Source organism: Akebia trifoliata, chromosome 3 (assembly GCF_017979445.1).
Source record: "Akebia trifoliata isolate Shusen 1 chromosome 3, ASM1797944v1, whole genome shotgun sequence".
NCBI classification, from domain to species: domain Eukaryota; kingdom Viridiplantae; phylum Streptophyta; class Magnoliopsida; order Ranunculales; family Lardizabalaceae; genus Akebia; species Akebia trifoliata.
The window spans coordinates 45,460,401-45,476,742 of record NC_141377.1 but is presented as its reverse complement, the minus strand read 5'-3'; the positions used below and the strand labels follow the sequence as shown (position 1 = coordinate 45,476,742).

The window sequence follows — 16,342 nt, the reverse complement described above, 5'->3', positions numbered from 1 at the left end:
TTTTCCTCGAGATACACGCAGAAAATATATGGTTCTGACGTTAGCTGAGTATATATATGAGCATCTTTTTTTTAGTCATGTCTATCATTAATAAATTAAATAATAAAAAAGAGGCTACGTCACATCTGGATGATATAATAGATGGGCCCATCGTATAAAATGCACACTAGTAAACTGCACCTGCAAATGAACTTAAATTACTATCAAGAGCCATTATTGCTTTTCTCGAAATTATGAGACTACCAGTAGTAAATTGTACCTGATTCTTCGCAGTCCAATCAGGAGCCAACTAGATGGGATCTCTTTCTCATCAGCGAACACCTGCAAGTCTCCAACTGACAAAGCCAAGCAAATGGATCTCTCCAGCAAGTACAAATTACAAGCTCCAAATGCTTTTTATACTACATTTAAATTTGGTTCGAAAGCAGGGATAGAAAAACAAAGGTAAAAAGTTCCATTCCTCTTTTTCTGTCTTTTTTTTTTTTTTCGCTGAACTCTACATGGGGGGTGGGGCACAAAACCGCTCCTAACTGAATTTTGAAAAAACAACGGCTATGTAGAGAGAAGCATATGGAACAAGACACTTAACGACTTTTTGAACAAGCAGCCAAACCCACACACAACTCCCGCCCCCCCCATTGTCTAAAAAGTAACCAAAATCACTTTCACAATCTCAACCACCTCTTCCCCCTTCCCCTTCCCCCTCCCCCTCCCCTAGTAGTGATAAGAAGCATACCCACATATACAAAGACAGACTGTATCAATGGTGCTTGGATGACTTGGCGTCCACAATGCTAACATCATCATCATCTTCATCATCATCTCTTTTTCTCTTGGGATGAGAAGAAGTAGTTGGTGGACCTGGTTGGATGTCCTCGTCATCTTCAACCTCCTCTTCCTCTACATCTTCAGCTTCGTCACCAGGGTCAAAATCACTGCCATCAGCATCTTCTTCTTCAGCCAGACCAATAGGCTGAACCAGGTACTCAGTCCCACCGTCCTCATCCTGAAATTAAATGTGATAGTCACTTGAGATAAATGAACTACTCCATAATTTTTGTATGGAAAAATATTTATAAAAAAATAATTAAAACAACAATCTTCATTTTTAAGATGCAACTCAATTTAGATGGGGTTAAATCATCCAAATCCTCACTTTTACTAAAGAATAATAAAACACTTTTCGAACCCATTTCTGGGCTTCAAGCCACCAAAGAAGGCAAAGGCATATAATAACAACAAACAGCAGGTAGAACTCCTCCTCCCCCCCTATTTGTCCAATTTAAAGAAGATAGTATTATCTCTAAGCATGTAATAATTACTCCTAAATGTTAAAGGATAACTATAAGATCCTCACGAAATGAAGATCTCTATTCCTGGATGGATGAGAAAAACAGATGGCATTTAACACAAACTCATGTAAAGGTGAGAAAAGAGAGATAACAAATTGAAAACAAGTGCTCATTTTTTAACTTATGTTTGGAGGGCCAGTAAATATTTGAATCAATTAACACTGCCAGGTTTAGATATTCCTATTCATCATTGGCCCAATGTTTGTATAATTGTCCACAGAAACAAAATCAAATACATTTTTTTCCCATTTTGTCCATGTTTTTGGGTCTCTTTTGTTGATAGGCAAGCAGTCAAAATATAGCTTTTAAAGAAATATAGGACAACATGTTTTTCATGAGATTACCATTCAGTTTTTACCACCTTAACAAACTTGCACCTTCAAAATATAGCTTTTAAATAAATTGCATGAAGACACTTTTTGCAAAATTCAGAGATCTACTTCCCTATTTCTTATGCTTGTCCTTGAAAATCAGAATCTTGCCATAACAATACAGGACAACATGAGAGATCAGGAAACAAATAAGAATTGGACAGCCTAACTCCAAATTTAGTAAGATTTAGCTTCCTTTAACTGAACCTTGCAGCCTCAGCAGATAGATGACTAACTTCCAAGAAGATGTATCTATCCACCCATCAGATATGCACTAAACAAAAGAGGGCGTAGCTCTCAAATCATAAGAGACTCTAGTTCCACAGGCCCATAGTATCATGACGAACCAAGATACCAAAGAAAGTTGTAATCCAATATTTGATCCTACTAGATCAAGGGCACTCTTTATATATATATATATATATATATATATATATATATATATATATCTTGCTATAGCTATGAAAATTTCTCTATCATAGAATTTTCAGAGAGAGATGTTGACACATATTTGCATGAACAACAATCTTCACTAACTACATAAATGAAATAAGGTGAAAATGGGATGCAAAATAATTATAAAGTACTCGGTAAAACTAATAAACTAAAATGTCCCTTAATTAAGCCCAGCAACAATATTATTTTTTTGCGAATTTAAAATGTAAACCTTGCCATCAAATCCAATTAAGTGAAAGTTACTAACAAACTACAACAATGAAACAATAGTAACACATGGGTAGAAATTAGTATTCTTGCAGAAGAAATGATTCTCACCTCATCCTCACCATCATTTTCTTCATATGGTTCATCTTCTTCCATGTCCAGCTCTTCCTCTTCCCCAATCTCCCCATTCTCGTCTTCCTCTCCATGATCATGCCCATCAATTTCCCCCTCAGTGCTCGCCAACCGTCCCGTGCTCCCTGGCTCTGGATCTTCCTCTTCATCCTCCACCTCCTCATTGTCTTCATCATCGTCATCATCATCCTCCTCTTCAACCCCATCTTCTTCATCATCGCTATCTTCGATCTCATGAACCTCAACAACATCCTCATCTTCACCCTCCTCTTCATCAATCTCTTCCCCTAAGTCATCATCAACATCATCCTCATCTTCCACATCCGTATCTCCATCCCTCGATGCTGCCACATGGAACCCATTTGATTGATGTGAAGATGACCCAACTCTTGCAATCTCTGTCTCCTCCTCATCTGCATCACTCTCTTCGTCCTCATCAACATCAAGCACACCTTCATTCGCAACACTTCCACCATTACTAATCTTCCCCAATAGATATTCACCATCAATCTCTCCACTCCCAGGATCATCCTCCTCCTCATCTTCTTCATCTTCATCCTCCTCATCCGATTCGGGACGCTCGTTCTCATCAGCATCCATCTTGTCCAAGTACTTTAGAGATCTAATTAAACCAAAAACCCTAGATCGATAATCTTTACTCCTCGTGACCGGACATTCATAGAGATCAAGCGATACAAGCCTGAGCTGCGCTAGTGGGGCAAGGTCTTCGATAAATTGGATTCGATTGTTCGACAAATCAAGGTCTCGCAATGAATCTAGCCCTGCTTCAACAAGGAATTCAAGACCCCCAGCGATCCGATTATCAGAAAGGATAAGTCTTTGGAGTTTTGGAAGACGAGGGAACTTTTCAAGAGATGAGACACCAACGTTTGCGATTGAGAGGTGTTCGAGGCTCTGAAACTTCTCTAGAATGCTTGGAGGAGGGAGACGACCTTGAAAGCACTTTACAGCTCCGTCTAGGGTTAGGGTTCTTACAGAAGCGCAATCAGTTTGTCCATCGAGAGCCGTTTCCACGGCTCTCTCCCAAACTTCGTCCATCAATAACAAAACCCTAGATCTCAGAAACAATAATAAGAAACACAAATATACGAAACAATAATATTGGAAACACTTCTTAAGCTCTAATTAAAGAAACAATCAGAGCTATGCGTTTATGAAACTTTGTAATCGGTTTCTATCCATGGCGGAAACAAAGGAAATATGAGTCAGACATCTATAGGGACCTCAACGAATAAACCCCAGAAACTCACTTAAACCCTAATTTTCAGATGAAGAATGTTTATTTCTTCGTTCTTTCTCCTCTGCAAGTCTGTACTGCGTGAAGAGGCCAAAGCCAAACTACTCTCTTTCTCTCTCTCACTCGCGGACTCTATTGGATCGTGCTTAACCAATACCACTGAGTTTAGTCTCGAGGTTAGGGTTCAAGGACTTGGCCCCATCCACACGTTTGAGAGAGCAAGAATTCCATGTTTTTCTCTGGCACACGAGCGGAATCTTCTAACCGTTGGATGGTAAAGACGCGGATCCGTGACGTGGACAGAAGGGTGGTCTAGATTTGAGTTAGATGTGTTTGTTTCTGAGAAGGAAACGAAGAGTTACTTCTCCTAGTCATGTCCGATGCGGCAACAATATTGGTCTTGTTGGACAAATGCCTTATATATTTCAAAAATAACAAATATGCCCTCGCGTTCCAGATGGATCAATGCGTTCCCTCGAGAAGAACGTTTCCTTACTTGATAAGTCAGCCGATGAGAATGAAAGGAATCTAAAGATCGTAGGATTCTACAGAAATAATTTTTCAAAATTTTGTATATTTCTCCGTATGATATAGAGCTGCTATTGACATCCCAAAATTTATTTATTATACCCCATAAATATTAAACCCCAAATTTCTCTGTATGATATAATAAGATTGAGTGAATCTTCATTTCATTTCCTACTTGAGTATGACAAAATTTTAAGTTTGGTACAATGTTCAGTTTAATTCCCAAAACATTTTGTAGGCACAATAAATTTGAGGAGACCTTTATAAATTTTATAAATACAAAAATGAAGTTATTAAAAGCTATAAGTGAGTCCACACATCCAAATGGGCCCATTAAATGGGATCGGGTCTTCTAACGTCTGGGTTTTGATTTTCACAAATAAAACCCATGATCTAATCAAATTCAAGTGACTCACACAAAGTATTGGGCTCGTACACCCAACAAACAGGTTAAATCATGGTTACACCCAAAATCCATTAAAATGGATCAGACCAATAACCGAACAATATTAAAACCAATTATGTAAAACGCATTTAAAAATGGGGGCATAATTGAAAATACTCTCGAACACTAAGTTCATAAATACCAAAGCCTCCATCTTTTGGAGGGGACTAGGATCACTTTCTTTCATAAGATAGAAACTCTTCCTCTAAAAAGAAGAAGCTTTTAGCTCTTTTCTAGAGATGAAACAAGGTTCTCTAAGAGAGACTTGGACTATGATTAAAGAGGATATCAAACTTAAGCCCTTTTTCGTAAGTCAAAAAATCATTTTTAGTCGATAAAGCATGAAGCCTGAAGAGAATAAAATCTACAACAAACTTTCAAAGAAGATCAAACTTAAAAACTTTTATTTGAAAGTTAAGAAATCGTTATCAATTAATGAAATGCGAAGTAATGAGAAAATAAAATCTACAAAAAGCCTCTATAAAAGATCAAACACTCATTCAACATCTACAAAGCAAAAATCACATTCTTAGTCAATAAAATACGAAGCCTGGAGATAAGAAATTCACACAAAGACTCTAGAAAAGATCAAACACAACAAAGTCACCATCGTAGCAATCTTCTTAGTTGATCACATGCAAAGTCCAGAGAGAAGAAAACTACACCACATTATAACTATTTTTGCACTTGATTATTAATAAAAGGATAATACTAAGATCTGTATTTCCTATTTTTATCAAATCAATAAAATCATTTGTGATGTTGTTTCACACATATAGAGTAGATTTGAGAAATTTGTCGTCGGCGCATGCATTCGTCATTTTTATAACCTATAAACTTCACTTTTAATATCTACGAATTTATATATAAACCAACAAATTCATTGATTATAAAAGTGACGAATTCACTTGAAATGCATGTTTTGGGAATAAAAATGAACAGTGTACCAAAACTGGAATTTGGACATAAGTTGTGCACATTTAGGGAAAAATCCCAATAACATTTGAGAGCTGCTACTGGCACCCCCAAGTTTACTTATTATACCCCAATTAGAAAAAAGAGTGAATCTCCATTTTTTGTGTTAAATATGACGAAATTTTAAGACCAACACATTGTTCATTTTAAATTTCAAAATATGTTTTTTTAATGAATTTGTCACGTTTATAATCAACGAATTCGCTGATAAAATACCATTGATTTTTTCCATACCAATGATTTCTCTAGTAACTTATCGACGAATTCATTGATTATAAAAGTGATGGGTTCACCGAAAAAACATGTTTTTGGGAATTAAAATGAATACTCTCTCTCTCTCTATAGAGAGAGAGAGAGAGAGAGAGAGAGAGAGAGAGAGATGAACAGTAACGTTCAAGGGACATAAGTAAAAACATATGCAAAGACAAAATATAGATTAGAAGTTTTGGATTGAGCTGATTTTTGTAAGGATGATCTCTACGATGAGAAGACAATCCTCACAAAAAATCGGCCCAATCTGAACCTTCTAACCCTATCAAAAGTAATTTAGCATGTGAACCATCTTTTTTTAACTAATAATTTGTAAATCAATGTTGATGGATTTAGAAGTTTCAGATTAGGCTGATTTTTTGCAAGGATGATTTTCTCATCATAGAGACCATCCTCACAAAAAATCAATTTAATCCAAAACTTTTGACCCATATTTTGAAAAATGCTTGTGTGTTTACTTATGTTCCATGAATCGCACGCATATAAATAAAAATCAACGATTGAGAATAAGTAAAAGTTGGGGTGCCAATTGAAACTCTCTCTCTCTCTTGTTTAGATTTTTATTTGTTAGTTGGAGTTGTTTGAATGTTTTATAAGGCTTTGAAATCTGAAGTAATTGTAGAAACCCCTGGGCCTTACTCATCATCACAAAACCAGCTTGTAAGGTGAGGATTGCCTAAGGTTTATATATAACCCAAGGTCTTGATACCTAGGCGATGTGGGACTATTGCTCACACTCCCCTTCACGTGTAATGTGTCTCCTACATCGCTGTGGTTACCCGCTCTGATGCCATGTAGAAGCCCATGGGCCTTACTCATACTCCAAAAATCGGCTTGTAAGATAAGGATTGACCCAAGTTTATATATAACTAAAGGTCTTGATACCTAGGCAATGTGGGACTATTGCTCACAGTAATAACTTAAACCATAGTTTAGTGATGTTTGAATAGTGTGTTTTAATCTATAATTAGTGTGAAAGTGTGATAAATAATTTACGACATTGGGGTGTAATAAATAAAAGTTTTGGTGCGAGCTATTTACATTTTTACCTTTCACCTTTAACATTTTATTTTTTGGACATTAAATAGGAGTTTTAGGGAAGTTGTAGAATTTAAGACTGTCTGATGGGGAGTTTGGGCAGGACCCTTGTTAGCAATCTCTTGTTTAATTCTTGAAAATTTCATGAATTTTTCATTTTTTTTCAATGAAGTATTATTCTATGAATTATTGAACTACTTTGAATAATTTATGCATTTTAAGTTAAAAAAGAATAAAACATGTTTTTTTTTTTATAACGATTTTTATGAATTTTTATAAAACTCGGTGGAAAAAAAAATATTATTGTAACTTGTTATATGTTGCAAAGTGTAAACTTGTAAGGTGTGATGTGTAACACAAATTGACTTTGAAGCGGCCATGCTCAAAATTTTGGAGGAATCTACTTTTTTACATGACAGATGTCCATTTTATCTTTAAAAAAATAATGACATGGCCCTCTACATTTATTTGAGATTACACTTTAATTTATCAAATTGAGGATTTGACCTTTGACTTTAGTCTTCTTTCATAAACTAATGGAACAATAACCTCAATGCCCTCGTTATCACCACCAATTACCATCACCAATGTATCATCACCTTCACCATCACCAACATTACCATCACTATTATATTACCGAATTTTTAGTTTTCGAATTTTTGAAATGAGACGGATAATACACGTATGAAACATATGCCACATATTTTCCATTCATCGAATTTTAGATAGGATTTTTGCAATCCAAAATCAAATAGAACTTGAATTTTTCATGAATCAAAATTTTATCTTATTTCAAATTGTTAATAAGGGGCAGGGTTTCGTGGAATCCTAACTTAGTCCTAAAGAGGTGGAATATACCTTAGAGTCTTAGACCAACCACTAAACTCCCATCGGATCTAAGTAAATTATAGAGTTGTGATTGTTTGACTCGAAAATTTTCACTCGGTTTGTACACAACTGACGTGGAAAGGGCACAAAACCACAAATCTTTTTCTTCAGGATTCACAAGGAAAAGATCAATTGTTTTATGCCCTTGCCACGTCAGTCAAGTACAAACTGAATTAAAATTTTCGAGTAAAAAAGCCATTAGCGTAAATAATAGCAGAACTTAGACTTAATTGGATGTGGATGATTTTCAGGTTCTATTAAAAAAAATAATAATTAAATTCATGTCTTTTATTTAAGAGAGCTTCTGCTGCCACACCATCTTTTACTAAGAACACCCTAATTCATATGATGCCAAGAATTAGCACACATCTGAGGGTACTCTTAGTAAAAGTTGAAGTGGCAATAGAATCTCTTTATTCAATTAATTCAAAGTCATTTGATTATATATATTTTAGTTTTTTTATTTTTTATTTTTTATAACCAGGTATGCCTGTAGACAGAGGATTAGGCTTGTATCTGGGCTTTGCCCAATCCATAGACAATGATCTTGTCCAAGGACCAGTCCCGGGGGACATGCAATACCCACAAATCACATGCACCAAGTACATGAGGATGGGCCGTCGCGGGTGGCCCCTAAGAAATTTAGCAGGGTAAGTGGATTGGAAGATATGCCTTACAGGATTTTGACATCGGGAACATGTGTTTTTCGCTAACATCTTAGATTTTCTCAAAATTAGCAAAACACGGACTTGTAATTGAAAATAAAAATAAATCCAAACTTGTTGCCCTCACAAGTACTCAAAACGGACCCACTTAAAAAATAACACTAATGTTTGATTTTGTGTCGTGTAAATGTCTTATATTCAGTTGGTTGTACATAGAGTTTCGGGAGTGGAGGGCCAACACCCTCTCCTAAGAGCTCCGGGGTGGAGCCTCTGGTCCAAATTTTTTAGAGTTACAAAAAGGCGGTCATTTTATTAAGGATTTTCTATTTTGGAGAGATAATTGTGTTTTTTATAACAAATTTGTTTATAGAGTTATCTAAGATGGTACAATTTAAGAGAAAATAGTAATTAATCTTGATCTGATTGATAGAAAGTAGAGATTAGAGATATATGCTATAAATAGCAAGTAATGGTGTCAACTTGTTGGTTCGATCCAATATCTAAACTACATAGAATTGGAAACATTATGCATTTTGATTTTGGTTCTTGTTGATTATGTTTCTAGATTTCTAATAAGAATCAAAATAAGATTAAGAAAAAAAAACACCTTGAGTCGATAGTAGAATTTCATCTTCTTTATATGGATCTGTTTTCCATAATCAAATATGACAAATATAAGAAAATTCCCCCAAGTCATTGTAAAGCTTTTCCCTTTCATGCACACAACACATTATGATTTAAAAGGTATCAACAAAATAATTATTGTTTGTTTTACCATAAGTAGGACTCAATAATTTAAAAACTAAATAAATAATTAATATTCATATTCAGTACAAGTAATTACTTTAGACTCAAATATCAAAATAATTACTTGAGGATCGAATAGGTGCTGATTCCTTTTAAATCTGATCATAATCACTTACAAAAAACAAGGATCCCAAACAGAAGTTTTTTGGTACGTTTTTGGTTGATTCCAATTAAATGAGTAACCATTGACAATCTTAAATAAAGACTAATGATAAAAGATTGAGCTAACCATTGACCTATTCCTTGTATATTCTGAAGAAAAAGATCTATGATTCTGTGCATTTGCCATGTTAGTCACGTACAGACAGCATTAGTTTTAATGCATCATTTTATCATGACTTTTAAATAAAACTTGACCCGGGTTTACCCATCAATCGGGTTGTGTTCGGGCCCTATGCAGGACATCATTTATCATTCTACATTAAATTTCATGGATAAGTAGAACTTGGGTTGAAAAGCAGAGTCCTGATTCAGCTTTATCGATTGTCACCCCTTAATTAGTCTCTAAACTTCAAAAAAATTCAGTAAACTAAACAGTTAAAAAGTGATTTTCGAACTGGCCTATATATCTTCAACTGAGGTGAAGCATTTTATTTGTTTTTTCACAACTGAACTTACTTTATTTTTTATTCTTCCTCTTACTTTTAAGATAATCCAACCATAAGGAATTATTCATACCTTCAAAAGACCAACACAAAATTTAAAAGTTGACTTACATATTTGGGAAGTCTTTTTTTTTTTTTTTAACCGGGTTGGTGGGTTTTGTGGAGCTTAGTTATGTTTGATTCGGTTGACGACCCGACCTGACCCAAATAATGTTGCGTGATTTTTTGATGGAAGATTTTTTGAGGTTTAGTCCATGGAGCGGAGGTTTAGGCCGATAGAAACCGTTTAGGTGATTAGGATTTTTTTTTAGTCTTGATTGTCGTTTTTGAGACTGTAGTTGTACTTTGTATTTTCTTCTTAATAATAGTAAAATCTTTGCAACTTCGTGGACGTAGGCAAATTGCCGAACCACGTAAATACTGTCTTGTGCGTGTGATTGTTTTCTTTTTCTACGTGTGTTTTTTCTCTATTTTTGTTTCTCACAGGTTGGGAATTTCGGGTTGAATTCCCTACACGGCTATCTCTGTAGACAGCGGAGCAGGCTTGATCATTCAAACAGTTACTTTAAAAAAAATTCAAAGTGTTCCATTTCATGAAAGCCAGGAGATATTTGTAATTTTCCGGAAACAATTATTCAGTCTTCAAATCTGAACCAAAACTTCGAGATAAACAAGTCAAAAGTGTCCAACTGATAGGACAGATAACAGGATACTTTGGTGTTTTCTGTACCTTTTGATTCATTGTTGCAGTTGTAATTGAAGGCCTTTATGAGCAAACATATTTACTACCTGATGGCACATTGAAAACGATCAGAAAGGAATTATATTTCTTCAAAGATAAGTCATCATATGTTGAGGGGGATTTGTTTTTGTGAACCACTTACCATAGTTTTGGTGCACCTTTGTGAATAGCTTTCACCAGTGTACCATGTTTCATGGATTTCAATGGTCCCATATGTCTGTAACACAAAAAACAGTCATAGGAGAACAAATAGATGCAACAGAATCAAAATGAAGTAATCAGTACACCTGCTTCATGAAAGGAAGGAATTTAAAACATAGCTGAGTTTATACTTCAATCAACTCTTCTTCAAATGTTCTCCTCTAGTACCTTTTCTTCTCAACTTGAACAAGCTCTTGCGTTTCTGTCATAACTGAACCATAGTAACCAAGCTTGTATTAAGGGGTTAGTCCAGAAAAGTTTCAGAATTCTTTTTTTGGGGATCATACAAATGATACTTTTTTGGTTTTCTTCCCAAAACCCATCAACATCTTCATAAAAACCACATCTTATTCTTGGGATTTGAATGTTGAAGAAGATAGAATCTGGAGGGGAAGGGGGATTAATTGGAAAATCATTGATTCACCAATTTTAACAGCTGATCCCTTATTTGGATTAGTTTTCCAAATTTTGGAAAAAATCGAAAATTATGTGAGTGGTCAGAGCCACCGAGTCCTAAGCGCTCCTAGTCATGACCGTGGACCTAGAATTAAGTCTAAACTGCCACTAAGTTAATTGCCCCGTCTTCTCCAAATAACTGAAAAATGTTAACGAATTAGGAAAAAAATGAATTTTAGTCATAAAATTAATTTTGCAGAATCGAAAACACCTCTTATGGTCAAGTCAAGTTTCTAAATTGACTTGACCACATAACCATGTGCTGGCTTGCATTTTTTTCTTTTTTTTTGATAATGAAATGTTGGTTTGCAATGTTGTGAGAGGTATTTTTGGGTAATGAGTCTCACCAAAATTTTCCCTATAAGCTAGTGGGTAAAGAACATTTACGATTTTCCCAAAGAACAAAGAATAAATAAACAAATCTATTTGGTTGGCCAAGTATTTTGGAAACTGAAAAAAAAAAAAAAATATATATATATATATATATATATATAGGGAAATGTTCAGCACCCTAAGTTTTACCACACACTTTAACAAACGTTTTTTGTCCTACATGGGTTAGAAGTTTTGGAATGAGCTGATTTTTGGTGAGGATGATCTCTATGATTAGAAGATCATCCTCCCCAAAAATCAGCCCATTCCGAAATGTTTAGCCCCATGTTTACACGTTGAAAAATCGTGGACCGTCCATTTTTTGTAAATCAATTTTGATGGGGTTAGAAGTTTTGGAATGAGCTGATTTTTGGTGAGGATGATCTCCTCACCATAGAGATCATCCTCACCAAAAATCAGCTCATTCCGAAACTTCTAACCCATGTAAGACAAAACGCGTTTGTTAAAGTGTGTGGTAAAACTAAGGGTGGCGAACGGGACCCATATATATATATATATATATATATATATATAATATATATATATATATATATATATATAGGGAAATGTTCAGCACCCTAAGTTTTACCACACACTTTAACAAATGTTTTTTGTCCTACATGGGTTAGAAGTTTTGGAATGAGCTGATTTTTGGTGAGGATGATCTCTATGATTAGAAGATCATCCTCCCCAAAAATCAGCCCATTCCGAAATGTTTAGCCCCATGTTTACACGTTGAAAAATCGTGGACCGTCCATTTTTTGTAAATCAATTTTAATGGGGTTAGAAGTTTTGGAATGAGCTGATTTTTGGTGAGGATGATCTCCTCACCATAGAGATCATCCTCACCAAAAATCAGCTCATTCCGAAACTTCTAACCCATGTAAGACAAAACGCGTTTGTTAAAGTGTGTGGTAAAACTTAGGGTGCCGAACGGGACCCATATATATATATATATATCAAGCAAAGCAATTGAGGAAGAACACTCACATGATCTCTGTGTATCGTATTCTCCATGCGGGAAATCCTAGGTGGTACCTTGCAGGTCCATAAATTAGAAGCAAATTTGGTTCTGGTCCTCCACAACCTAACATCACAAACATCTTCAATGTGAAAAATTTCCATATAAAAAACATGAAATAAAGAAGTTACATAGTCATGGACAGATAGGAATTAGAAAACAAACCAACAGCTCTCAGCGACTCAGTCATTTTAGGTTCTGTAAAGATTGGGTTATCCTGATCTCCACCTGAACTAGCACCGTTCAAATAATTTGAACAGAGAAAGTTAGCTGCTTTAGCTACAGCTTCTTTTCCATTAGAGAATGAAGCGAATTCTAGAATCATAGGCTTTTGATCAATAAATGAAAACACTTCATCAGCGTCCTGCAAGAAAACGGAAAAAAAATTCTGTCATGGGTAACAACCTTACAGTTAAAGAGTTGATACAAACTAAAATTTTCTATTCTAATAACTAGTAACTAGAAAAACGAAGTTCAAGACTTTGTCCTTTCATGTCTAACATCAAACTGAGAGACTTTGATATGAAGGTTTGACTCATCATTCTAACAATGCGAATCATCGGCTGAACCATGATATGTGTTTAAAATAGAGAAAACAACAATATAAATATTACTTCTTAAACGCGACAAAAAATGTTGATGAATATATCTTCTTTTATTAAAACGACATGATTTGGGAAAGTTGTGGAACAATGTAAGAGGATGCATGAAGAAAAGGGTTGAGCAGTACTTGGGGCATCTTTCAAGCTTAGCCAACTCATTAGACCAATTATATCAGTATTGCCTAAAAGACAGCTTTGAAGTACCCAACACAAGTAAACTTGCTGCGTTTTCCAATCATTATTGAGGAGAATGGATTATGGGAAGAGATCCCCCAAATGAATAAAGACACCTATATTAGTATAGGGGCTGCTTATGGAACTAAAAGTAAAATTTTACAGTGAAAGATAGAACTAGAAAGTACCACCTCCCATGATCTTGCATCATCTAGTTCCTCCAAAATGATTTCCTTGGATACCTTCAGCACTCCTAACACAATTGAAAATAACATAAGCTAGAGAGATTGAGCATGAGATATAATAATTTTTAGGTAGAAAAATCAGAAGTACAACACTCGTTACCCATTTAGGATTGGCTCTTGCATCCTTACCATCCGTATCATAAAGACAGATATGCTTCAATCCAATTATTGACAACCAACGCAAAAGCTTAACAATTTTTGAAGTATTGTGAGCTTCTTCACTGTCTACCACAATGGCTAGGTATCAGAGTTTAGTTAAATCAAGATTTTTATAATCCCGTAATAACCTGCTTGAGATAAGATAGCTTTGAAAAGTATTAGTTACACCCAATACAAAATGTGATATACTGACAGCAAGATAGAGTAAATTCCAGAGCAGTAGAAGGACAGGCTCACGCATCTCTCGCACATAATAAACCTGGACAGGCCACAAAAGTCACAATGAGCATCTATGGAAGTTCTGCTGATTTGTCTTCATATTTGACACCTCATCTGGTTTAGCCAAACTGTAATATATAGTTTTATTTATCAAAATTTACACCTCATAAGTCTCAACAAAAGGTGGTAGGTTGGAGTTTAAAAAGTGGTATCTTAGATGTGCTATCAAATTTTAAACTAACTAATTGGGAAAATTGCATCACCAATCCTCCTAAAGACTTCAATCCTTAAACAGAAATTGGTTAAGATGCAAAGAAAGATCTAATACCAACAGGGCTTAACATGGTTTATATATGTTGACGTGGACGCATAAACACCTGAAAGGGAGCAGACCCAATCATAAACATCTACATTGTGAGGTTGTCGGGAATGTCTATAAAAAATATGAGCTCCTACCAACATTCATACATGCTTTAGTAAATCTACAAGTCTGCTGTGTCGCCATTTCTACCAAAATGAACCACTCAATGACTTTGACTATCCGAGACATTCCTTCCATGACACAGTGACTTCTTCATTCAAGATTGCAATATAAGGTATCTACCTTTTTCTTCCATTTAAATCCAATTCAAATAAAGAGGAAACTAAAGTTGTTCATTCTATTATCATTGGATATGGGTTTAACAAGTTCTTGTGAAACTTCCAAGCACACAAAATTAGAAAAATGATTACTAATACTAAATAAAATAACATGGTTTAAGATGCAAAGAAAGATTTAATACCGGTTTCCTTGTTAGTTGGATATATATTGTCAAATTTTATATTACAAATTAGTTGTCAAATTTTTATTGGCCAATTGAATTATGTAGAAAAAGTATAGTCTAATAAACAAATAGCATAGTGAAACCATGTGTTGATCTTGATGCAAGATAACTTCGACAATCTAGATTCAAATTGAATGAGCCTCACTATCTGTCAAACTCGAAAATCTTAGTAGTTGCATGGTGAGCTGTAATTTTATCTTCCGCTTCTAAGTTGCTGTGATTCTCAAGGTACACTTCATATCAGTCCAAGCCTCAACTTATGACATATATAATGCAATGGAATAGGACATTTCTCTTCAATGATCATGTACTAATTGTATATGATACTGATTTTGTTTTATACTTATGATAATAAGCTAGGGCAATGTAATACACTTTCAAGGATCATAATCTTCGGCTTTATTTATTTGGTTAACTAACCAACTACTCCAGAAGACCAATATGTAAAAGGGGAGAACAATGAAGATAAGAGTCTCAAGGCTCAATTGGGGTATGACTCACCTAAGAGTGGAAACAAAGATACATTAAACACTCTCCTCACCCATACGGGTGAAAAAAATTCGAACCACCTATATGACCTAACGCTCTGATACCATGTTAACCAACCAACTACTCAAAAAGACCAATCTGTGAGAGAAGGGGAGAACTATGAATATGAGAGAGTCATGAGGTTTAATTGAAGTATGACTCACCCAAGAGTGAAGGAAAATATACACTCAACATATTCAATGTTTCTTTCTTGAGGATCTCCACCAATTGGACATGTGACCTCAAACAAAGGGTAACTTCCTAACCCGAGAAGATTACCCAAAAAAGAAGACCATCAGCAGTCACAAAAGTTGGATAGCAGTATAATCATAGATACAAATGGAAGTCAATATAGAAACAAGATAGAGAGAAGAGAAGATAAAGCACTTACTGTTAACCATTCATCAAATTGGTTCGCAGATTCACCATTTCTACTTCTTTGATAATCTTGACTTCATCATTTACCATTCCCAATATCTTTCATCTTGTTTCTGTGAAACTTGATAGATCCAATTATCTCCTCTAAATATCTCAATTTTTACCCATATACTTCGAAGCCTTGATCTTATTGGAATTGTTGATGGAACTGAACCTTGCCCTCCTAAACATCTCATTGCTTCAAATGATGAGGAAAATGGTGATATTAATCCGACTTACCAAATTTGGAATAAGAGGGATCAATATCTCCTTAGTTGGATCAATGTAACACTATCTGAAAGTGTTCTTTCCACAATATATGATATGAACACTTGTCGTCAGATATGGACCTCTCTGGCAAATCGATTTGTTCCTCAATCTCGCT

At 35.1% G+C, this 16,342-nt stretch overlaps 1 protein-coding gene and 1 pseudogene across 1 annotated transcript; both read right to left on the bottom strand.

Annotated features, from left to right (window-relative positions):
* Positions 1 to 376: 376 nt before the first annotated feature.
* On the bottom strand, positions 377 to 3,943 carry LOC147407324 (Leucine-rich repeat (LRR) family protein). Its single transcript, XM_086435828.1, has 2 exons — positions 2,498 to 3,943; positions 377 to 1,006 (listed from the first exon to the last, which is right to left on the bottom strand). The coding sequence occupies exons 1-2, from the start codon at positions 3,575 to 3,577 to the stop codon at positions 761 to 763; spliced, it is 1,326 nt and encodes a 441-aa protein (XP_086291954.1). The 5' UTR covers positions 3,578 to 3,943; the 3' UTR covers positions 377 to 760.
* A 6,839-nt stretch (positions 3,944 to 10,782) lies between these two features.
* On the bottom strand, positions 10,783 to 14,693 carry LOC147407323 (uncharacterized; annotated as a pseudogene).
* Between the last annotated feature and the right edge of the window lie 1,649 nt (positions 14,694 to 16,342).

Coding starts and splice junctions, on each gene's coding strand:
- LOC147407324 (XM_086435828.1), bottom strand. CDS start 3,577: ATGGACGAAGTTTGGGAGAGAGCCGTGGAAACGGCTCTCGATGGACAA. Junction 1,007..2,497: donor AAAATGATGGTGAGGATGAG/GTGAGAATCATT, acceptor ATTTAATTTCAG/GATGAGGACGGTGGGACTGA.